This window comes from Lepidochelys olivacea (genome assembly GCF_965140295.1).
Source record: "Lepidochelys olivacea isolate rLepOli2 genome assembly, chromosome: 6".
Taxonomy (NCBI): domain Eukaryota; kingdom Metazoa; phylum Chordata; order Testudines; family Cheloniidae; genus Lepidochelys; species Lepidochelys olivacea.
The window spans coordinates 124,182,693-124,207,244 of NC_140416.1; the positions used below are offsets into that span (position 1 = coordinate 124,182,693).

The 24,552-nt window shown below is 39.0% G+C and overlaps 1 protein-coding gene across 1 annotated transcript; it reads left to right on the forward strand.

Moving 5' to 3' along the window:
• The first annotated feature begins 587 nt into the window (after nt 1–587).
• POLE2 (DNA polymerase epsilon 2, accessory subunit) lies at nt 588–24,552 on the forward strand. Its single transcript, XM_084632795.1, has 19 exons — nt 588–735; nt 3,412–3,512; nt 4,767–4,842; nt 6,379–6,456; nt 7,604–7,697; nt 9,718–9,792; nt 11,022–11,105; nt 12,199–12,247; nt 12,691–12,747; nt 13,602–13,674; nt 14,994–15,166; nt 17,069–17,158; nt 17,380–17,434; nt 18,588–18,647; nt 18,745–18,822; nt 19,362–19,470; nt 22,280–22,456; nt 22,697–22,764; nt 24,363–24,552. Exons 1-19 carry the CDS (start codon nt 668–670, stop codon nt 24,379–24,381), a joined length of 1,584 nt encoding a protein of 527 aa, XP_084488921.1. The 5' UTR covers nt 588–667; the 3' UTR covers nt 24,382–24,552.

Genomic DNA, 24,552 nt, shown 5'->3' on the forward strand with positions numbered 1-24,552 from the left:
GTTTTAGCCTCCTCCTTATTAGAGACTGGTTTAAACGCCAACGTTTATAACCTTGCAAATACCATTATGGAATGTAGACAGACCCCGTGGAACAGTAAAAGCCCGTGGGGCACAAGATGTGGAAAGAATCATTTAAACCCCTTGACTTGCATAATGTCAGGTTTCAGAGTAGCAGCCCTGTTAGTCTGTATTCGCAGAAAGAAAAGGAGGACTTGTGGCACCCTAGAGACTAACCAGTTCGTTCGTCTCTAAGGTGCCACAAGTCCTCCTTTTCTTTAAACCCCTTGGAAACTTTAGAGGACATCTGGGGATGCCCCAGCAACTTCATGCTTCCCCCACTCCCACGGCTCAGTGTCACAGATGATATGTAGGAGTCCCCCCCTCCCAGAATGGGACCAAGGCCTGGGGCTGCCGCTGCTGCTGGGAATGGAGGCGATTGTGAGACAGCTCTCCCGCATGACCCTCCCTACAAGCGCTGCCCTGCCCGCTCCGCCCGAGCTAACCAACGCCCGCCGCCGGCCCCAGCTGAGGGGAGCTTGGAGCAAAGCTTGAGAGCCGACCGCCGAAGAGGACGCGCGCCCTTGCGCCCGCCGCCCCATTGGCCGGGGACAGGCCCGGGACAGCCCCTAGAGGCGGGGCCGGCGGCCGGTGGCGCCAACGGTTCAAGATGGCTGCCGAGAAGCTGAGGAGCAAAGTGGGCTCTGCCTTCAAGATGCACGGGTTGCTGCTCCGAGCGTGAGTAGCCGGCTGGCTCGGGGCCTGGGGCCCGGGCCCTGCTCTCCGCCCGCAGCCGGGCCCGGGGTGGCGCAGAGCGGGCGGGGGGAGTGGCAATGTCACACGAACCCGGGCAGAGAGGCGGGGACATGCAGCACCCCCTTCCCCTGCCCGGGGGAGCGGCTGACAAGTGCCACTCCGCCCCGCTCCCGTCCCGTCCCAAGGCGGCGGAGGGGGGAAGCAGCTGCCATCCTATTCCTCCTCCCGACCCTGGTCGCCCCAAGTGGGGAGAGCCTGGCCCTCCCGCGGGTGACCCACCGTCCTCCATCACCAGTGGGAGACACTGGTACTCAAAACATACTCCTGAGTGGTGCTCCGAGTCCGCGAGAACGGGCCCATATAAGAGTCTGGGGAGGTGGGAAATACTTCCCTCCAGGCGAGAGACAGCAGCAATCAGGCAGTTTAATGTGCAATGTCTCTTCTGCCCAGTAATGAGAATACTTGGTATGAAATCTGTGGAAGTCAGGAGCCTAAATACCTGTGAGGATCTGGGCCTTAATCCCCTCTCTTGGTGTTTTACTAGAACAGAATTAAAACTCTTCCTGCTAGTGGTTGAAGGAATCCTTTGTCATTTTAAATACTGTCTTCAGAAAGTAAGTCCAGCTATCACTCCCCAGACACGCTTTGGGTGTCGGAGCTTTATAATATCTGGTGTCACTTCTGTTCCTGCAACCCAGCTGGCAGGCTTTTATTTCTCTTGCACTTAGAAGTATTTTAACAGAAATAATAGAGTACCCAGCTGGCAGGCTTACTAAATAAAAGCCTTGAGAATAGGAGTAGGTTCTTGCTACAGATTAGAGTTCATCATAAACTTTGTGTATGAAATTTATGACCTATGATCTCCCTTTACGTGAGTATAAAACATATTAACTACTATGGTTTAAATCTCAAATACTTAGGCCCTACAGATATTTAGGCACATGCTTAGTTTGTGCACTATGAGTAGTCAAAGTGCATAAAGTCAATCACATACCTAAGTTTTTTCAGAATTGGGGCCTATGATTGCAAAGGAAATGAGTTTATTTTCAAGTAGGTTCCTCATGGAAATTAACATGGCTTTGTAGAGCATTCTGTGCATCTCAACACCACTGGCAGCCTGATTTGAGGGCAGGCCTAGGGTTAGTCTAGAAAGAATCTAAGATTATGTCTACACTATGCATCTTTTAGCAACACAGCTGTGCTGCTAAAAGGTGTGCAGTGTAGCTGCTGTCTGTTGGCAGGAGAGAGCTCTCCCACTGACAAAAAAAAATTTCCACCCCCAACGAGTGGCAGTAGCTTTGTTGGCAGGAGAGCTCTCCCGCTGACAAAGCACTGTTCACATCTGCGCTTTTCGTCAGCAAACTTTTGTCGTTCGGGGTGTGTGTGTTTTTTTTCAACGCCCTGAACTACAATAGTTTTGACGTTCAGGTTCCAGTGTAGACAAAGCCTAACAGGAGACTTGCCCCGAGCCACTAATATCCTCATTTCGGTTCTCCATTATTCACTGATAATATGATTCTGTTGCTCATATTTTTTCCTCTAGAGAACTTAATACAATAGTGATTCTCTTTTTCTTTTGGCTTGAACAGGGGGTTCAATTATGCAGGGCATTAATTTTTTTTTTTAATTTTTAAAAACAATTATTTTGGACAGTGTCCTACAGTCCTACATTACTGAAATCTCTGAGGATTCTAAGTTTAGAACTCCTGGTACCCAGGGGTTAAATGTGAAATATTTTGAAGTTCAGACTGTTGACCAAAATGTCATTTTTGATCAATAGTTAGATGACATTTATCACAGAATTGCTTTTCTTTAAATACTGGCCTTTACTTTGAGTTTTAGGGAAGCACTATAGATGAAAAAAATTATTTTAAGTGGAATTTTGTATAGCTTTTAAAAATAATCTCTTAAATTGATTTTTTCCCCCTTTCTATTGCAAAATAGTAGGTATACTGGCAGTGTAAGTCATCTGACAGCCCTGTCTATAGATACACATCTTCAAACTACTCTGTCAAATTTTTTTTGTAAGAAGAGAGCTTCTATTCTTCCTTTTCAGTGCTTCCTTCAGATGAGTGGGAACTCCAGAACTGTGGGAGCGTGTAGGTGGTATTTTGAATATAATAATTTGAGTTTCTGGTCCAAGTGGAAGGAATATTTTTCCCTGTGTTTTCTCTCCTTTTTTCCTTCATTCCCTTCCCTTTTATATGTCTATCTTCTCTCCCTTTTATTTTTAATGTTTCCATGGATAATATTCAGAGCATCATACTTCACTGTGTCAAGATAATAAGAGTCTCCCCAAGATGATGAGGCCTCTAGAATAGATCAAACTTTGTCTTGCCTTCTCCTTAAAAACCCACATAGTAAGGTAGGACATTGGATTGTACAGTGAACATTCTGCCTGTAGGATCTGTTGAGATCACCAAGGCCTGCTGCTTTATACTTAATTATTCTATTCTTGGGACTTTTTAATTTCCGAGCATATTTGATTTAAATGGGATCATGATAATTATTTCTATGCTCCTTCTCGCTAATAACCACAAGCCTTACAGCAGTTGTGTGTGCACGTGTCAATATTATAATAGTGGACATAAAGCATGTATTTTATTTATTGAATATTAATTTCTTATCTTGGCTAACTTATTTTTTCATTCCAATTAGTGAAGCTAATAAATATCTTACTGAAGCTCTTCAGTCTGTCAATGAATTAGAGCTTGAAGATGTAATAGAAAACATCATTGATGCTGTTGAAAAACAGCCTTGTAAGTAACTTTTTTTTTGTAAACCTTCTAAATTAATCCTGCCTTTATAATGTTGTCTGTAAAAAGAAAAACCTACTGACAGCTCACTAAGGTGTTTGTTCTAGTGAAGCTGTTTGAACATAGATGAATGTTACATATATTTACTGTTGACTTCCTGTTTTGCTAAATATTAAGGTTTATCACTTCATCAAAAACCAGTGTAATTTTGCCACTTCAGAAGTCTGGCAGCCCTGCTTCTCCTGACTGTCCAGACTGTGTTAACCTATTTGAATAATAATATGACCCTGAATAAAAAGCTTCTGGAACAATGAACCTGCAGTATATGAAGCTTCTGTAGGCTATTTTGGCAGGCTTACAGGGATTAACTATAATACTCTTGTTCTAAATTCTGAGTTAACTACAGATACAGTATGAAGATTTGTGTAGAGATGTCGTTTTCTGGCAAATATATTTAATGAACTGCCTTTAGAAATTTGCCATAGAAAATTTAGGGTACCATATGTCATTTGCTGAAAATATAATGATTTGTAAGGAATATTTAAGAGACACTTTGAAGGAGGATATTGAACATTTTTGTAAAATATTTCATAGAATCATAGAATATCAGGGTTGGAAGGGACCCCAGAAGGTCATCTAGTCCAACCCCCTGCTCAAAGCAGGACCAATTCCCAGTTAAATCATCCCAGCCAGGGCTTTGTCAAGCCTGACCTTAAAAACCTCTAAGGAAGGAGATTCTACCACCTCCCTAGGTAACGCATTCCAGTGTTTCACCACCCTCTTAGTGAAAAAGTTTTTCCTAATATCCAATCTAAACCTCCCCCACTGCAACTTGAGACCATTACTCCTCGTTCTGTCATCTGCTACCATTGAGAACAGTCTAGAGCCATCCTCTTTGGAACCCCCTTTCAGGTAGTTGAAAGCAGCTATCAAATCCCCCCTCATTCTTCTCTTCTGCAGGCTAAACAATCCCAGCTCCCTCAGCCTCTCCTCATAACTCATGTGTTCCAGTCCCCTAATCATTTTTGTTGCCCTTTGCTGGACTCTCTCCAATTTATCCACATCCTTCTTGAAGTGTGGGGCCCAAAACTGGACACAGTACTCCAGATGAGGCCTCACCAATGTCGAATAGAGGGGAACGATCACGTCCCTCGATCTGCTCGCCATGCCCCTACTTATACATTTGAAACATATTTAATTTAATACTTGTCATTTTCCATAGGCTATAGTTTTAATCTTATGAAACGTTCTTTTCAGTGTCATCTAATATGATTGAACGGGCCACAGTGGAAGCCGCAGTCCAGGAGTGTAGCCAGTCATTAGATGAAACTATGTATGGTGATACAAATTTATTTTTATTTGAAATTTATGGCTAGATAGTGTGCATTCACTGATTTCTTCTTAGGGAATAAATGTCCGATGTTTTCTGCAATGCTAATCATACAGTAATTGTTCCGTGTTTTTTGTCTCCTGATATTTAATTTAAAACTGAGTAATCTTCTTTCTTAGGAAATTTGCTTCCCAAGTATAGACCTGTAGGGATTGTGATATGGATCTAACATTCTTAAATTAAAATGCTATGGCTTTGTGTTACACATATTATATACTGAATATCAGCCAAAAAATAGAAATAAATATTTTTGAGAATGAACTTTATTTTTGTGCATTTTCAGTTGGACTTTCTCTTTTCCATTATTACTCATCAATATCTTATTATTATTCTGCATTTCTTAAGATATCTTTTGTTCTTGAAACATTTCATGATGCTCTTTTCTACTCTTTGCTTTTACTAGACTGTTACTGAATTTTGAAAACTGACCCATTGTTGGGGCTGCTGAGAGTATTATGTGTGTGTGATATACGCACACACATAGATAATATGAAAGGATGTATTTAAAATTGTGTTTATTGGGATTATAATACAAACTGACTAAAGCAGATAAATGATTAAGAAAGTCAATAAGCTGGTGCAACCCTATAGTTCCCAGGTATGAGGTTATATCCCCACCTGACTTGGAATACTTTCTCTTTTGCCAGTTTGTTAGAACTGTAACAACATAAGTAGTTTTTTCACATAGTTGCTCTCACATATGTAGGTCTCAATCCTGAAGAGAAATCTGTGTGGGTAGATCCTAGTGCAGAGTACCTCTGAAGTCAATAGAGCTCTGTGGACCAAAGAGTCTCCCTTCCTGTATCTCTTGAATTCTGTTGTGATAAACTCAAAGACAAAGTATCCGTCAGAGAGCCATGTTGTTCCGTAACGAAGGCATTTTCTCCCTTAGGCAATGATGGATGTTTTCTGCCTGTAAGCTTCAATACGTCCTGACATTACAAATCAACGCTGTAATTTTTATCAACTCTGAAGCTGTTACAATTATAATAAAAGGATTAAAACTTAGATTAATTGTTGGAAGGGAATCAACAATAAATTCAGTGGCATACAACCCTTCCATGAAATGGTATGAAAAGGAGCATGCATACGTAGTAGCCACTTTTTAAAAATTATCTTGACCCGTACCAAAGCTATTTTATTTCAAACTAGGTACCAGTGCATATTAATAAATAATCTTGACAAATTCTGTTTAAAAATTTGGCAATTTTTGTTAAAGAAAGAAAGAGGAGCACATAATTTATTTTCTCTTTAATTTCCATACAGAATTAAAAAACAATACTTTCCGTAAATGAGATGCAGATACAACGGTCAGAGGTGCGGGGAGGGAACTGGAGGGGAAAAGAATGAAAGAGTTAACAAAATGGGTGTGTTGACATTCTTTTACTCAAAACGAGGTTTCTGTGGAGCACTGAAGTTAGCTGTTTCCTTGAAATAGTTGTTTTCTCAAATAAAGCTTTAAATCTATTGTGGTTTCAGAGAACACATTTTCAATATTATCGGGGCCTTTGATGTTCCACGTTATGTTTATAATTCAGAAAGGAAGAAGTTTCTACCGTAAGTCTTCCCATTTCTTAAGTCTCAGCTGCTATTTTTATGACATTACTAATTGTCCATGTATCAAAGCCTTTATTATTATATGGTTAAAATTTGCTATCTACGAACTTTCATTCTTGGATTGTGTGCTGGTCTCAAGATGGATGATATGTGATTCAAGAGTGAGTATGTTGTGGGCATACTGCCTTTAGGAAACTGATTATAACAAACTGTTTTTGAGAGAGAGGGGGTTGTTGTTTTTTTGTTAAATAGGGTTTACAACTTCTATACAAAATTAGTTGAACTCATTAGGTTACTCTGTTTTAAGGTCATGGTAAATAATGACAGGTAAATATATTTACATCTGGGCCATGGGTCAAGACTTTCTCTTTCAGTAGCATGGAGTGAGAATAGGTAATCTTTGTCCTGTGATGATTGGTACAATATATGCAGTACTGCTGGTGATGATAGTGGCCCTAAGTTGTATGTATTTGTCTATCAGTTCTTTGGTTTGAACATTTTGTTATATGGTATTTGATGAGGGACAGAAAAAGTCCATATAGCACTTGATCCATCCCTTTCGATGAGATGGAATTCATGCCTCACAAAGTGTGTGTGTTTTTTTCCTATTTGTCTGATTTTGTAGTAAACGCTATAGACAAGTTGCTTATGTTGCAGCACACAGTAATCTATGTGTGAAGGAATTTACACCTATTTTCCTTTAGAGTAGAATCCTTTCTTAACTTTTGTTCATGATTCTGCTGGCCTATCTAAAGCATCCTGCAAGGTTGCTGTAGATTTTTCATTCTGAATCCCAGTCTATAGCTTCCAAGGTTGGCAGGAGCTGGGAGTTCTGTGAAGATTTGCTGCTAAGCCAGAACAAGGATAATATCTTTATTCATTTAAGAAACAGAGTTGTGTCCAGTGCTGCTCAGCTGGAAAGATGTGACAAACTCCTCTGGTGTTAAAGGGGACAAAATGAATGTAATCTTCCGTATACATAAATACATGGGATTCCTAGCAGAAAACTCCCTCACTGACCAAATAAAATACGCAATGGCTTTGAAGACTTTGTAGCTTCCTACTTATATAGAGATTTAGATTAAAGTATCATTGGGTCTTTGTTTTCTAAAAATAAATAAATAAATCGTGACTAACTTTCTTCCAGTCTATCAATGACCAACCATCCTGCACCAAATTTATTTGGAACTGCCAGGGATAAAGCAGAGTTGTTTCGTGAGCGCTACACCATCTTGCAGCAGGTGAGTGAAAGAAAGGTTTTGGTTTGTTTAATGCTATCATCTCATGTTCTGAGAGAGACATATATGTATAGTAAGGCATTTATAGTTGAGCAGCTAGTGTGAGCCACAGTTGTAAACTTATAAAATCAGGATATGTTACAGATTGAATTGACTATCCTTTGAAATTATATGGCATTATGGATTCTGATGTATCTGTTATCGTGTTTGAAAGGTGATCTGTGAATAACATTAAGAATCACACACCAACTTTTGAACTATATGCTGAATGCACCAAACAGATTCTATTTTAGCCTTAAAATTTAAGGTCCACTGAAACTGTGGACTACCAGCTACTGCTTCAAGTGATGCTGCAGGCAGTGCCGCACTGGCAACATCACATGCATAATGGAAACTGCTAGAGTTTGGAGATGTTGCGGGAGGAGGGATTAGGGAGGGAGGTGGAGATGGAATTTATTTCTTAATTGATGTATATTGCACAGGTTTGGAAAGGCTTTTCTATTAATAGTCTTACTATGTACCTTGTGGGTACAATAAAAACTTTGCAAATGAGTAGCATGCACCAAACTTTTCTCTGACTTTTTTTAATAGAAACCATTAAAAATTTAAAAGAACTAAATGTTCATTTTTTAAAAAAAATGTATGTTTGTGAGGGAGGAATGTGTGTGACTCTTTAATTCTCACGTAGGCTGGCTCCGTGCTTCACTAAGTGTAGTGTCATTACTATAGGGTGGGCTGGGACTCTGGCAAGTTGAAAGACCAAAAAACCCATACTTTCTGTAATATTTGAGGCACCTTGTTTGCTAAGATATTTTATTTAGTCATCTTTTCATTTAGAAAATGTACTATTCCAGGCTCCGGCTTTCTTCCTTTGGATGGAGAATCTCCTCACAGCCATCCATACTTTTGTCTTTGCCTGGTTAGATTTGTGCTATGTGCTCTATTGGGAGCTACCCTAGAAGACCACTTGGAAGCTTTAGTTGGTGCAGATGCAGCCATCTGTCTGATTAGTAGAATTTGTTGGTGTGAGCACATGATCCCTGGGTTCCATGAAGTGTACTAGGTGCAATTCAAGGTGTTGGTTCTGATCTGTGAAGTTCCAGGTCATGTGGAATCTGATTACCATAGATGCCTCCTCTTTTCCTATGCAATATCATGGTATCTGTAATAAACTGAGGCACTTCTTCTGAGAGTTTGAGATGTGCATTCCTGTTTGCTGGAAGCAGGGCATTTTCAATAGAGGGGGCTTTGGTTATGGAACTCACTCTTTTTGGTTTTCCAGAAGGCTGTTTTATTTTAATTTTAAAATAGAGGTGCCAGTCACATTTTGTTTTGGTCAGGGATTTATTAGCCTGTGGAACTTGTTGGGTTATTGCTTGTGCTATGCTGGGATGGTATGGGGTTGGAGCAGTTTGAGTTGCTGATTGGGGTTCAGTTTTATTTGTTGTTGCATTTATTTTTGGGTCAGGTGTTCAAGTGCCATGTTAGTGGGTGCATAAAAGTCATTAAAAGAAACAAAACCATTGTAAAGCTGAAAACTTTTCTTCATTCTCTTTGCCATTCACTTTTAAAACATTGCCTGGTAAACGTAGGCACTGTCGTTCAAAGATTAATGCAGGAGCTTAACTTTTTAGATTGTAAGATCTTTAGGGCAGGGACTGCCTCTTCGCTACATGTTTGTATACAGCACTTCGTACAATGGGTCCCTCACTGAGACCTCTTCCCTGCCTAGACACCAATGTTGTTATAAATAATATATAACAAGACCTCTTTCATGGCTTTAAAAAGTTACCTCTTAAACTTCTGTTTTATTGCCAGGTATTATTTATGGTTTATTATTTGGAAGTAAATTCTTGTTAAAAAATATTGTGGTTTCCAAATCAAAAGATGTTGGCTGAAACTGAATAAGAGAATTTTAAAATAGCATTTCATATAGTGTGTATGTAGTGAGTCGTCTTTTCTTTTTTTGTGGTGGTGGTGGTGATCATTTTTAACCAGATCACATTAATCTCGATTTTTCTAGAGGACTCATAGGCATGAGTTGTTTACTCCTTCAGCGATTGGTGCTCATCCTGATGACAGCAGGAGTAAATTCCAGGTAAAAATATTGGTATTTTCTTGGGGTGGGGGAGAAGTGTATGCTCAGTGTGGGTTAGTTAATTAATATTTCCCTACTTGATACCCAAGTGTTTAATCCTGACTTTCGTAACCAGTGAACATGAGATATTTGCTATTGTCTTAGTCTCTTTCTACATCACAAAATCCTTGTATCTGGCACAATTCAGCATAATTAGCGGGCTGCTCAAAAACAGCTTTTAACTGGAAGAGAAGAGGTCTGGCTGAGGTGCATTGGCAGAGAACCTTCCCACACTGCCTCCATTAAGCTTGAGATATTTTCCCCATCCCTCACTTTCATAAGCACTAAATTCACAAATTTAGAGCTAATAAAGTCATCAGCCTACTGCTAATAAGCTCTCTTTTTCAGTATCCTTATTTGTGCTGTGTGTTGGGAAATTCAGGTACCAAATGGTAGCCTTTCAGTTATCCACTGTCCTGACCCTTCCTTTATTTCCATATCCAAAGCACTGCAAGGGCTTTGAAAGAGCAAAATAAATAGATCTAAATTGAGTTGGAATAAATCCCTTTTAATTCTATACTAGCATATTACTTTCTTGACTGCTATGTCTCCCCCCTGTCACTAGGAGCGTGCATAATGCATATGCTGACACTAAGAAGGTTGCTTCTTCTGATTAGAGTATAATGCCAATCTGTGACCCAATAAAATATGGTTTCTTGGTAGTGATATAGACTGCACCTTCCTTGCACAGGACTTTTGGTATCAGCTGCATCACATTTCCAGAACTCTGGAGACCCAGGTGTTGTCTTGAGTCCTTCTAACCATTCCTCTTAGTTTAAAAGCGACTGATGTTACCAAATGACTTGTGGGCTAGCTCTGTGGTTCAAATTCTGTTCTGCTGATAAATGTATGTTACTATCATTGACAAAATGTATTCCAGGGCCAAAATTTGGCCCGTATGTTTAATTTTAATCCATTTGTAAATTAAACTTCTCATATTTTTGCCATTTTTGTTTCCCCCACTGAACAATTTTAAGCTAGTAGCCATTATTATCAACTTTTTCCCCCTATACACAGGTGCATATGACACATAAATGTATCCTCAAGTTTCCAGTAAAACTGAATCATATTGTAACTAATTTATGTATATAAACTATATCATGTACTGTGCGGTACTTAACTTGCTTACTTAAGAACAGATTTATAGAAGGTGTAATTTAAATCTCACCTAGTACACTCTTTGATTCCAGCTTAAAACAATAGAAACACTGTTGGGCAATACAGCTAAAGTTGGGGAAGTGATTGTTCTTGGGATGATAACACAGCTAAAAGAGGTAGGATACATTTTATTGTGGGGTCTTTTAGTTGTCATGCTTTCAGCAATACAATATTTTTAAAAATTATATGGCTTAAATATCTCAATTGTGGTCTGGTCCTACATCTATTTAAGTCAATGGCAAAACCCCCATTGACTTCAATGTTGCAGGAACAGTCTTTTATACGGAACACTTTCTTAGGAACAGTCAATAACTTATACATAAGGGATCTGCATTTTTCTCTTCAAAGGACAGAATTTTGTAGAACTTCAATTTCCTGTAAATCTGGACTGTTAGTCAGACAGTTTCTAGAGAGTTCCAACTTCAACCACTGAAATCCTGAAATGTTATGTCTGAACTTGCCAGTGCATTTTTATATACCTCTTGCAATAAAGAAGGATATAAAAATCAAAACAACTTCTGCAGTTAAAGGATGAAATTGTAAAGTTTAAACATCTGACATGATTTTTCTTTAATAAGTGTATCAAATGCTTTCCCTTTATATGCCCTGAAACATGTTAAAAATTAAGATTGAAGTCAAAAATATACAGTGTGCCTAATGATAATCTGGTTCTATCACTGACGTAAGTTGTTAGCTAAAATCAGAGGTGGTTAGGTTGAGGGTTGGTTTTAGAAATTGGTTTGTTTGGCATGGACCAGCACAATGAAAATCTTTGTTTTTGTTATGAAGAAGCCAGCAATAGGTCCTTTTGGTGCCTGAGTAATCCGTTCTGTAAGAATGGTTTGGGAGTTTGTGTGAGATCTCCGTTGTCCAAAAATCCAGCAAAGGGTGATCGCCACTGGAGTCATGAATTCTCTGAACCAGTGTCTAAGGATAAGTAGGTACTAACAATATAGGAACAAGGGTTAACCCATTTTCCCATAATGTCTTCCCCAGTATGCAGCCACATGCAGTGCTTGCTGGAGATGGGGAATGGAGATGCTTTTACCCTGTTATCAGCTCTGATTTGGGGGTCAAAAGGGTCCCTGACCATAGTGTGGGCTCTGTATTGCTTCTCTCTGGAGTGTGATAGCACAATCTCCGTTGATCTAGAGGTATACATTGTTTTGATATGCTTTTGATTTTTTTTTTTTTTTTTTAACTTTTTAGGGGAAATTTTTCTTGGAAGATCCTACAGGAGTTGTTCAGCTAGACCTTAGTAAAGCAATATCCTTTCTGAGAATCTTAGGGATTTAAGAGGTTTTCAGAAAAATTACTGTAGAACTGCATCATTTCACACTTTAAAAAGGTGAACGATTACATTTTAAAAGTACACATACACAACTGCAGTTCTCCACTTTTTTCCATGCTAATAACTGAGTTTGCCTCAGCTCAAAGACACAGAAAGGGCTTGTTGTAATGGAGATAGGCTTGTTGCAGTGGGGTTTGTATTCTGCCTCTTGGAAACCTGTCTGGAGTTGGGGGATGTTCCTGTTCAACATGCTATCCATCCAGCCAACTACCAGGTTGATCACCTTACTCTCACTCAGCGTGTAATGCATTTACACTGCCACCAACCAGCCTTACTACACCACCTGTAAAATAGATTTTAAAGGAATTTCTTTCAGTATCCCCATCTAACAAGAACATTGTCCTTAACAGCTTTGCACCAGTTCCACAGTGGCCTATATACTGAATCATGCTTTGTTTTGGCAGAAGGTAAAACAAAATTTTTTGCCAACTTTTAAAATGTTATCCTTTCTCTTCGGACCATTATTGTAACAATATACCCTCTTGAGGTGGATAAAGAAGCAAATGATTTAAGTCAGTATTTGTGCTACTGAGTTTTGTCTGTGAACTGGGTGTGTGATTGAAACTCTTGCCCCTGAGCTTGGATCTTTCACAGCCAATCGCTGTCTTATGGGTTTCACCCCTGAGAGGTTCTGAGTACTCTTTTTCCAGTGAAATTTGTGGGACCCAACAGTGCTTAGCACCTCTCAAGATTGGGTGTTCAGTTTGTGTGGACAGAATGTGCATGAAGAAAAATATAATTAAACTAGGGAAAGGAAACAGTGGCAACGTCGGTGTGGGACTAGAAAATAATTTAATGAGGCCAATACATTATTTTCAGATTGCAAAATGTTTTATCTTGTTAGTAAGGTGCTAACCCTGCAAACACTGTGATGGGACTACACACAGCAGTAAATTTGAGCACATGTATCTAAGTGCAGACTTGGGGCTTTTAGTGTCTATGTTGGCATAAGTTCAGGTGGACAATTTTTCTTATTGTTAGCACTTTATTTTATAATATATAAATAATTCCAACATGCATAATATAATATAATCTAAATAATATGAACAATTTCTTGTTTTATGGTAATACATAATGTTTTAAAGATTTCATAATTAACTAAATGAAAAATAAATAAGAAAGGATGGAAGTAGTGTCATTTTCATATTTTTCTGCTTTTGCTTTTTATAAAATTGGAACAATGTTAGTATAAAATACAGCGTTAAAGATATGTTCAATTTACTAAAATGTATTTCTGTGGGGTGGGGATTAAACTTCCTAGGCTGGTATGAGGATCAAGTATTCCACGTGAATGCTTTTGGATTTCCACCCACTGAGCCTTCTGCTACCACTAGGTATAAAAATGACTTCATTCTGTCTTCTCATATTTTGTTACACCATTCAAAGTACTACTATTGTTTGTTATTTGTAGAACATCAACGGTGTGCTTTCCTTTCTTAAAAACGTTGCATTGACTTTTATATCTTGCTGATCCACTTGAGCCTGATGCAAACCCCACTGTGTCAGTGGAAAGTGTCCCAGTGGTTAACGGGCTTTGGATTGGGCCTTTTGTGCATTAATATTGATGATAATATAAGCCGTTGTTAGATGGAGATAGGGAAACTACTGCATGGGAATGAGGAAATGGGATGCAAGGATTGCTGTGAGGATGAATGTGAAGGAGAACCCAGGATCAAGACACCAATGAGACCGTGTTGAAGTTTAGCAAGTCAAAGCCCATGCTTAATGTCTGGATGACTGCTTTTTCTGTCTTCACCCCTCTTTGACCCCCCCATCCCCCATATAGATACTGAATGTCATCTTGTCTAATTTTCAGTTAGCAAAAAATTTTCATAATAAAAGTTCATATTAATTGGGAAAATGGGTCATAGCCAGAAATGATTTGGGAAGAAAAAGGGGTTAACCAGAGACTCCAGGCAGAAACTCCAACAAGTAGAGGCAGAAGCAGCCAAACTAGGGACTGCTGCACAGTAGGAGGGAGTGGAGGGGGAAGTAAGGGATAAAATGGCAAACAGCTGGGCCCACCCTTTCCCCCAGCAGCCTTCTGAATCCAGAACTGTGCAGGGCGTTAGGCCCCAGGTGGTGTCCCCAGTGTGGAATGCAGAGAGGAGCCAGCTAGAGATTCGAGCTGGCAGGGGTGGAAGAAGCCAAAGCAGGGACCTTTTAGATCTCTGGACATTCAAAGTACTTTCTACAGTTTGACTGTACTTTCTCTGCCCTGTACTGATTTACTTTTTTGCTCTGACCCTTCCATTCCCCTGACTCCTCCTTCACTGTCTCTTCACCTCACCTTCACTCCACATCTGCCCAATACCCTCTTCTCTCCTGCCCTTTTCTTTCCATTTAGCTGATCCACTCCTACGGTAAACTCACCCAAAATAAATAAATTAATTAAATTAAATTGTGGAACTAAGATGCTGTTTGCTGCTACCACATTGTTCACTCTGCTTGTGTGTTCTACCCCTTTCCCATCCTGAGTCTGCCTGGTATATTTAGATTGTAAGCTCTTAAGGGCAGGGACCATCTACTACTCTGTACAATGCCTAGCACAGTGGGGTCCCACTCTTGAGTGGCCCTTAAGTACTACAGCAGTAAACATGTTAAAAGAAATAAAAACCTGAAGAATGACAAAATATTGTTTTTAATTTTGTAGGGCATATTATGGGAACATAAATTTTTTTGGAGGGCCTTCTTCAACTTCAGTAAAAGCTTCTGCAAAACTGAAACAACTGGAGGATGAAAATGAAGATGCCATGTTTGTTTTTGTTTCTGATGTTTGGCTGGACCAAGTGGAAGTGTTAGAAAAGCTTCACACTATGTTTTCAGGTAGGTGCAGTGTTATTTGCCTTTTTAGCTGATCCTTATGTTGAAGAATGTTTAAGCAGTTTGGTTGGGTTTATGACTTAAAATAGGTTCTTTTGCCAAAAAAGGAGTTTTCCTCAAGTTGTGATATGACAACTAATCTGTCACTGTTAAGCAGATGCTGAGAAAAGCTCGGGCAGCAGCATAATAGTCACTAGCCACATGCCAATTTCGGCATGAACACATGACTGAATAACCTTACATTTAGAGAAGGAGTTGGGGCGGAGTGGGGCACATCTTATTATGTTTAGAACCCTGCCAAACCTATGCCCAGTTCTGATGAAAAGTCAGTCTTTCTTCAAGTGGTTGCAGCGCTGATTCATGGCTTGTATTATTTTTCTAATTTGGACCCCTCTCTAACAGTTTTTAAAATGGATTTGCATTGTGTTTTTGCAAAAAGTTGTAAGCTCAGATACCTCTCTATATTTCATTTAGTAACAATATTGTTTTGAATTGTAGCTATGTTATGTGATGTGACATGACAAGAATGTTTGCCTTGTTTCTTCCTTGGCTTTTTTTTTTTTTTTTTTTAAGAAATCCTTTACTTTATTGGAATCTAATACTCCCTCTTGTGCTATTGCTGGTTTTAGCAGTAAGAACATGCTATGATTTATTTTTAAAATATGCACTGCTTTTTCCCCTCACATATTACATTAGTAATGTTGACAGCTCTTGTACAGCAAATGTCTGAGTGATCCATGAGTTGCTTCTTGGTGTTCCAAAATACCTTTGGAACAAAATGTATTCAATCATTTGCATTCTATCCAAAGCAGAGGAGGTGGAAAAAACAAAATCATAGGTGGGAAATTACTGTTAATTTATGGAAAATGGGAGACAAATTATCAAACTCTATCCTAGTATTACGTTATGGAAACTAATTAATTATTTTGACAAAGGTTGACAAGAAGTGACTTAAACAGATCTAAGATTGCATATGATAAAGTAATAAAGGGATCTTGATCAGTTAAGTATCCTACTATCTAGGATGCATGTAATAGATTTACTATTTCAAAAATTAGGTCAAATAAGAGTTTTATTTATGGCACGCTTTTTAAAAACATATAGTAATATTTGGGAGAAATATCAGAATAGAGACATTGGTTAGGAGTTTAATTTTTTTTACATAAAACCTTTTGTTAGATGCTTCATTTATCAATTGCATTTTAAGCCAGTGGAACAAAACTTGAGCCTGGAATAGAATAATTTCAAAAATTGGGATGTAAATCAGAGATATATATGAAAGCCTCAGTACTTGTTCTTGTTAATTTTTATTGGGAATTTGGTTTATTTTGGTTATTTAAATTTGTCTTATTACTTACTAATATTTTGTGTTATCGGGTTGCTGTTTCTTTTTGTGATTTGTTGTATTTAAAATATTTGTCAGAGACTCTTAGACTGTTTAGAGAGGTACCTCTAATTAACAATCTAAAGAAATAATAAGTAAGTATGCTGCAGTGTGTTGGAATTACTTTTTAGTGCAGAGAGAGGCGTGTGTTTGCGCACACAAACTTTGGAACATGTATACACACCCTTACAGTATCTGTAAGATGTATCTGTCCTTTTTACTATTGTATAGGGAAAGTAGGTATTTTTAAAATTGCAGTGTATTCATTTTTAATTAATCCGGTGTGATTTGATTGCTTTTGTGTGGAAATACTAACTATTGGCCTTTTCTGCTCCTACTGAAGTCTGGAGCTGGAGCAGACCTTGTGTTGTTATTGCTGCAGATAACAGAGAATTCCCTGTAAATGAGATGTTGCATCTCAATCCTGTTCCCCTCTAAATAGTTATGGGTGAGCTGTTCATCAGTGAAGAATCCTAAAGTACAAAGTAATACTGAGTGTAATATTCATGTATCTTTCCCAGGTTACTCCTCTGTGCCTCCAACTTGCTTTTTCTTTTGTGGAAATTTTTCATCTGCACCATATGGAAAAAATCAAATTCAATCCCTAAAAGGTATGAAAGTCTTTGTAGTCAGATATTTATTGTACATTAAATGGGCAACAAATACTGATTAAAATATATACTTTTTCACTTCTATAACATTTTTAATGTTTTAGGAGAGACAGTATTTTAGACATATTAAAATGTATGAATAGTTCATGAAGTACATAATTTTAGTGTCCAGACAGGTAATGTCATAAGAAATCTTTAAATGCATTTTTTTCTGACTTCAGATTCCCTCAAGGCTCTTGCTGACATAATATGTGAATACCCCAGCATTCATAAAAGGTATGTATCAAAATGCTACATAATGGTAAAGTTATGTTTGTTATGTGAAAAAGTTAACAGAATAGTTGTGCTAATGACTTTTAAATACTTTATTAATTACTATGGGTCAGCTATGATTGTGTAGCTGTTCACAGTACCATGCCACAGGGTTGAAACAAGGTCATATTGTTATTATTTTTGGAGTTGTGTAAGGTTTGGATCCAGCCTGTGATAGCTGTGTAATGTGAGCAACTGTTCGTTGAACAAAGGTTAGACCAATTCTCCAGCTCTGGAACTGTTTTCATGTATACTAGTTATAGTCCCTGATCTTGCCAGAGTGCTATTCGGGTGAACTTCTGTGCCTGCCTGGTGCCCAGTGCAAGATCAGGGCCTAAGTTGGATTTTATAAATTCAAATGTAAGATTTTACACTGCTGGAAGCAACAGCAGGCCTTCAAGCTGTGCAAGCCCCAGAAAGCTTCATCTGAAATATTGGCTTGATACAGATGCACTTCCTTTCCACCTCTCCCCCAGACAGCTTTCCACAGCCATTATTTTAGGAGCAAACTAGTAGAAGGGGAGCTCCTGTAAATGATCTCTCTGCACTACGTTGTTCCTGTTTCTGTGGATCTTTCAAAGCCTCCTTCCATGGCTGTGGGGCTGATACTCCCTACAAAACCCTGTTTAAAACTCTCCTTTGCTGTGATGCCTGCAAAAGTGACAGTGGTTAGGCCACTGCTTTGCTGATACCATTGCCAATCATGCTGACCCATATTCTTATTGTTCCCTTGTGCTCACTTGTCTGTTTGTTCATTTGTTGTCTCATCTTATACTTTGATGTAAGCTCTCTGAGCACAGGTTCGTTTTGTGTTTGTACAGCACCTACCACAATGGGGCCCTAGTCTGTGAAGGCTCCTATGGTCATACAAATAAATACTACTACTAGATGGATTTGAGGGAAAGGCAGGGGTAGCCAGGCTCATCCTCTCCATCTTCTGATGCTCTGAATTTGTAATAACTGTTCTCAAATTACTGGCGCTGGTCAGCTGAATGGGTACCCATAGAGTAACATTACTTAAGCATCTTTGTAGTTTGAGTCATAATATGTAACTTAAATTTAGATAATTGGAATTATGATTATATTAAACATAAGTTATGCATTAAATTGTTTATAGCAGTCGATTTGTGTTTGTTCCTGGCCCTGAAGATCCTGGTCCTGGTTCAATTTTGCCAAGGCAAGTTTGCTACAGAGTTTTTCTAATTTTAAGAACTTTCTAGTACAATATTGCTAAAGAGCATACAAATCTTCTGCAATGTTACTCTTTGTTGTAGGCCACCACTAGCCGACAACATCACTAGTGAATTCAGACAGCAGGTGCCATTTTCAGTTTTCACTACAAATCCTTGCAGGTAAATGTGTGACTTTTATAGTAACCAGAGAATGCAAAACACTTATTGCTATTTTTCATATTGTTTTAGTGAGTGACCAGTTTGTGTGTAGAAGTAACATTCTTAAAATGTGTGATAGCTACAGTAAATATATTAGAGGGAAATTAGTTTTAAACATTAGCAGTAAAAGGTACATTTTACCTTGTAACCTCTTCTACTTGTTATTTATTGAGGAATAAATAAGTTTGTGTCCTTTAAAATCACTATCTGTACATAGTGTGCAATTATCTTATATTCTTCCCTCACCTAAAAGTTCAGTAGCAGAAATATAAACAAAGACAGCTCGGATCCAATATGTTTACTTTTCTATTTGAGAGGAAGGGAGGCGTGATGTCAGGATTTGGAGAGAGTGGTTTTAATTGCAATTTATCTTCAATTTTTGTAGATATAAACAATAGGGAAGAGATTGACATTGAAATATTTTTCCAGGCTTTCATAACATTTATTACTTCATTCCAATGCCAGGAAAATTAAAATTTCATTCGGTATTTTCTATTCAGGGTTCAGTACTGCACACAAGAAATAATCATCTTTCGTGAAGATTTAGTAAATAAAATGTGCAGAAACTGCGTCCGCTTTCCTAGCACCAACTTGGATATTCCTAACCACGTAAGTTAAGAGGATGATGTAGCCTTTTATTCTATTTAATGTTAATCATACCTCAGTGGGTTTGGCTCTGTGGCTACAGTCTCCAGTTCAATAGAGTCACCTCTGTTAGCTCTAGATTTAGAGTTCGTAGGAACACATGAAACCATAGGCAAATAACACGTACAATTACAAGAGCATCTATCTTTTAGTAGTTTTATTAAAGTTACCAACAAAGCTGTAAATGTCACAACATATAAAATTTCTATGGACACGTATAATGAACTAGTTATACCTACAGACATACTCACATCCTCCTAGATGGCGATACCATCTGATGGCCCTCTCATGGATTGACTATCAATATAAGAGTGATTCCTGCTGGAGTTTCCCGTAGGAAGCCCAATTTCCCTGCTCTGGACAACCCTTTTATACTCTGAATCCATTTATACCTACATTCTGTGCATGTCCATAAGTGTCAACCCTCTCTCTCTTATTGATTTGTGTCTCCTGAAAACACAAGGCACCCCAAATTTTAAAGGCTGGGTAGGTTCTCGTCAATATTGACATACCACCTTTGTCTGCAGTTAGGGCACATGTTAAGAGACTATTTGTTGTTTCAGAATTTTATGATTTAATTTTAATCTTCCTAGCTGTACTTTTTGCAATGTTACCAATTAATGCCTCTTTTTCCCATCATCTCTTGGGTTATTTCTCGGTCACTGTCTTGCACAATAATTTCTTGTCTCCAAGGCCTAAAATAGTTAAGCTAAAATCTTGCAGGCTTCAGCCTACAGGTCTTGCATTTCAGCTTGTCTTAATCATTAAACTAATACTTGGTTCCTCTAAATACTGATTAATCATCCTACAGATCAACTCTAATTAACATACAATGAACATATAGTATAACATATTGATTATCATATTGCATGATATATGAATACTAAAAATAATAATTGGCTACAGTGCCCAAAATTTCTTGTTAAGATCTCCTTGATTTACAGTGTTTTATAGTTCTGTATCACTTACCTCACTATAACAAAACCTCATAATAGAATGTTTGATGACTGAGGACAGTATTGTAAAAAGAGTTCAGTGCATATGTTACTACTTCAGAAGTAAGTTCTATAGTAAAATAACTGAAGATTTAACACAAACTGGCAGCATTAAGAGTTCTCTGAGTCCTCGTCTCTCTGGATTCCATTGCTGGGGCCCATGCATCTATATCAGGGGTTGGCAACCTTTCAGAAGTGGTGTGCCGAGTATTCATTTATTGACTCTAATTTAAAGTTTTGCGTGCCAATAATAAGAATCCATGTGAGCCATGCTGCGCTGCGCCCCTTGACCCTGTCTGTACCCCTTACTGCCCCAGGCTGGGGCCAGAGGGCCACAGCTGGGGGCGGCAGCAGAGCCCCGGGCCAGCAGCCAGGACCGCAGGCCAGCAGCAGAGACCCCCGGACCGGTGGCCGTGGCTGGCAGCAGGCTGAGCGGGGCCGGTGGCCGGAACCTTGGCTGGCAGGGGGCCGGTACCTCAGACTGGGGGCTGGGACCTGGGGCTGGCAGCGGGCTGAGCAGGGCTGGCGGATGGAACCCCAGGCCGGCAGCGGAGCCCCCCGGACTGGTGGCTGGGACCTGGGCCCAGCAGCGGGATGAGGGGGCCGGTAGATGGAACCCCGGCTGGCAGTGGGCTGGCGGCCGGTGGCCAGGTGACCCAGGGCCAGCAGCAGGCTGAGTGAGGCCAGCGGACAGGCTGAGTGAGGCCAGCTCCCCGGCTGGCAGCGGAGCCCTCGGGACCGGTAGCCAGGACCCAAGCATTGTGACTGCCACTGAAAATCAGCACGTGTGCCATAGGTTGCCTACCCCTGATCTAAATGCACAAGTTTGGAACTTTCTAGCAACCAGTGGTCTGGGTGTGTATGTTGCCAGTAATAGCCATTGTGCCAAGTAATTCTGACTTCTTAATAAAAGGTTTAGAACAATATATCCTGTTGTGCCTTGATATTCCAGGGGTCAGAATGGTGGCTGAGTTTATATTGCTTTTTTGTTTGTTTGTGGTACCCAAGGCTTGTACAGCTTGGCACCTATTTGTCTCTGAGGTTTCCTTCCCTTACTGCGTCACACAACAGTGGAGCCTTTTAGTGTCAAGAGCAACCCAGTCAAGAACAGAAATTTACAAATCTTCATTTTGTGCGTGCACGCATGCCACAAATCTTTACTTTCTATATTAATGACAAAAACACCTTTCTCCCTCCTATTGTATGTGTCCGCAAGGATGCTTTCTGCATGACTCCACAGCATTTTCCCTCTGAGAGCTGTGTTGCATTGTACCCATAGTGCCCTCCTCCTTTTCAGTCTGCCTCCTTAAAGCAATTTAATGGGAGGGGAAAACCTTGTCCTCATATTGACTTTATGGCATATTCAGATCTTCATTAATATCAGTGGAACCATAGAGTCATATGCATGTAATGCTTCCATTAACAGCGGTTGGTGGTCCTTCAAACTCAGTATGATCCGTGGAATAATTCTGATTTGACTATATATATGTGTTCATTAATCTTACTGTTCTTGAGATTGTAACTGAGACCTCACAATTAGTTGTTGTGGTGCAGACAGGATTAGGACTTCTAGTGAGACATAAGCAGAAATAGATACTCTTTTCACAAACACGTGCTTTTCTGCAAGTGTCACTGATTAAAAAACAAGAGAGGAGAAATACATGAAAACTATAAGCATCTCTGAGTTGCTTTTAAGATGGAGAATTGGTAAATAATTATGGCAAACATGAATTTCGGTTGATTGAACATTTCATTATTCTTTTATTTTTGTCTTGCAGTTTGTAAAGACTATCTTATCACAAGGACATCTGACTCCACTTCCACTTTATGTCAGCCCTGTATTTTGGGCATATGATTACTCCTTGAGAGTGTACCCCGTGCCAGATCTGATCGTCACTGCAGATAAATATGATCCTTTCACTGTTACTAATACTGACTGCGTTTGCATAAATCCTGTAAGATTTTCTTTATGCTTTACCAAAATAAGGACACTACATCACCAATAAGCAGAGAATTGTATAATATCTTTAAAATTGAATTTATTCAATTAAATTATTCTAAGTATTCGTAGTAGGCCAAATATAGAAGGGAAACTACTGTATGGTTAACAGACAAAAAGAAAGCAGTTACACTTTGTTCTTTGCATAATAACACTACAAGCTGCTGACACAAGTTTGGTATATTTTTCATTATAGGGTTCTTTTCCAAGAAGTGGATTTTCTTTCAAGGTGTTCTATCCCTCCAACAAAACAGTAGAAGACAGGTAAATAGCTTCAGGACCCGATGTTATTAACAAATGATTAACATAACCACTTTCTGCTGGCTTTCTTCTCAGAATGAACAGGAATATTTAATGATATAGACAAAAGATCATCATCTCTCGTTACCCCAAACATAGCATACTTGTACCCATACATAGCGTACTTAAGGACAATGAAGCAAAGTTCAGATTTTGCCTTCAGAAACAAACATGCCGCTCCCATTGAAGCTAATGGGAGTGAAGTACACAAACCTCAGGGCAGGAACTGGCCATTTTCCACTACCATGAATTTGTATTTGTTTATTTATTTATTAAATGCAACAATATCTTAACAGTATCTGGATGCAAATGTTCCAATAACTAACATGTAATTTTTGACTTATACTTTATTATTACTTTATACATAAATGTGTGTAGTCAGGGTCCTGAATCCCTACAATAAAAATAATAAATTTACAAATTATAGTAAAAATTTAGGTGATAAAATAATAAAATCAGGAAGTAGAGGGAAAAAAAAAAGAGAGTACCTTATGCTTTTCAGTACCTCAAGCCCAACTGCAATGCTGAAAGAAAGTAATTAACTTATGGAGGTTAGGGTTGCCAACTTTTTCTAATTTCTGAAAACCGGACACTACAGCAGGAGTGCCGGAACCTCCCCCAGTCCTGCCTCTTCCCCCATGCCCTGCCCCCCCAGCTGGGCTCCCTCTGCTCCTGCACTGGGAAGAGAACTGCAGCCCCTGACAGGGAGGCTGCCTGCCCAGGAGATGCAGGTAGGAGTTGGCCCCAGTTGAGCAGTGGCTGGCACAGGTTGATGACCTGGTGCTCCTTCCCACCTACACCCCTCCCCAGTAATTGGACTTTTGGTGTCCAGTCAGCACATCTGACAAGACACTGTACATGTCCCCTTTCAAATGGACTTTCTGGTCAAAAAACGGATATCTGGCACCCTCAGTGGAGGTGATGCTATATTGTGCCTAGATCTTGGAAAACATTTGCTTCTTCCTCCATGCAGTGTCCTGTTTTGCTGTAACAATGTGTTTCTAATATAGTTTTGTTGTTGTTGTAACTAGAGCTAATTAAATCCCAGTGCAATTTTCTCTGACATGCTTGGGATCATGATCTAGTCAACAAGTGATTGTGGGTTAGTTTTAGATTTTCAGTATTTTACACCTGTAAACTTCATCTGGTCTGGACAGCGATTGGAAAAAAGGCCAGTCAAAATGTACTGGAAATAGAAAGCTTCGTATAGTAGGTTACTGTTGTGATGAGATCTGCTTCAGTTTGAATCCATTACAATAGAAGCTTATAAGAAATGTGAAAAGTATTTCTTGTATTAAATTGAACTCTGTGATTCAGTTAATAAGTCTGTCTAGATTTTTTTTTTAAATGGCTGATATAAAATAAGGGAGTCTATAATAGAATTGTTCACACAACTTTGACCAGAAGATAGAAAATACCCCACTAAAAGGCAGTAAATCTGTTCAAATATTTGAGACTTTATTAAACCTTTCAGGTATGAAAGAGCATAATGGTAAGTGAATTGGTTTCAGGAAACAATGATGTATGTTATACAAATTAAATACTGTTTTTAATATTTTCAGCAAACTTCAAGATCTCTGAATTTCTGAAAGACTGCATGAAGAAGTCAAACATTCTGTTCCAACATATTGCAGAACTAATTTGAGTGTTTCATATGCTTATGGATTTATTTTATTGTGTGTTAGATTATTCATATTTAAATGTCAATGCAAAAGACTGGTAAATTTTGTAAATAAATTTTACAGGAAAAAA

Bases quoted from the DNA above. Each gene is read 5' to 3' on its own strand.
- POLE2 (XM_084632795.1), top strand. From the start codon at position 668: ATGGCTGCCGAGAAGCTGAGGAGCAAAGTGGGCTCTGCCTTCAAGATG. The intron at 736-3,411 runs GTGAGTAGCCGG...CATTCCAATTAG, and splicing joins CACGGGTTGCTGCTCCGAGC to TGAAGCTAATAAATATCTTA. The intron at 3,513-4,766 runs GTAAGTAACTTT...CGTTCTTTTCAG, and splicing joins TGCTGTTGAAAAACAGCCTT to TGTCATCTAATATGATTGAA.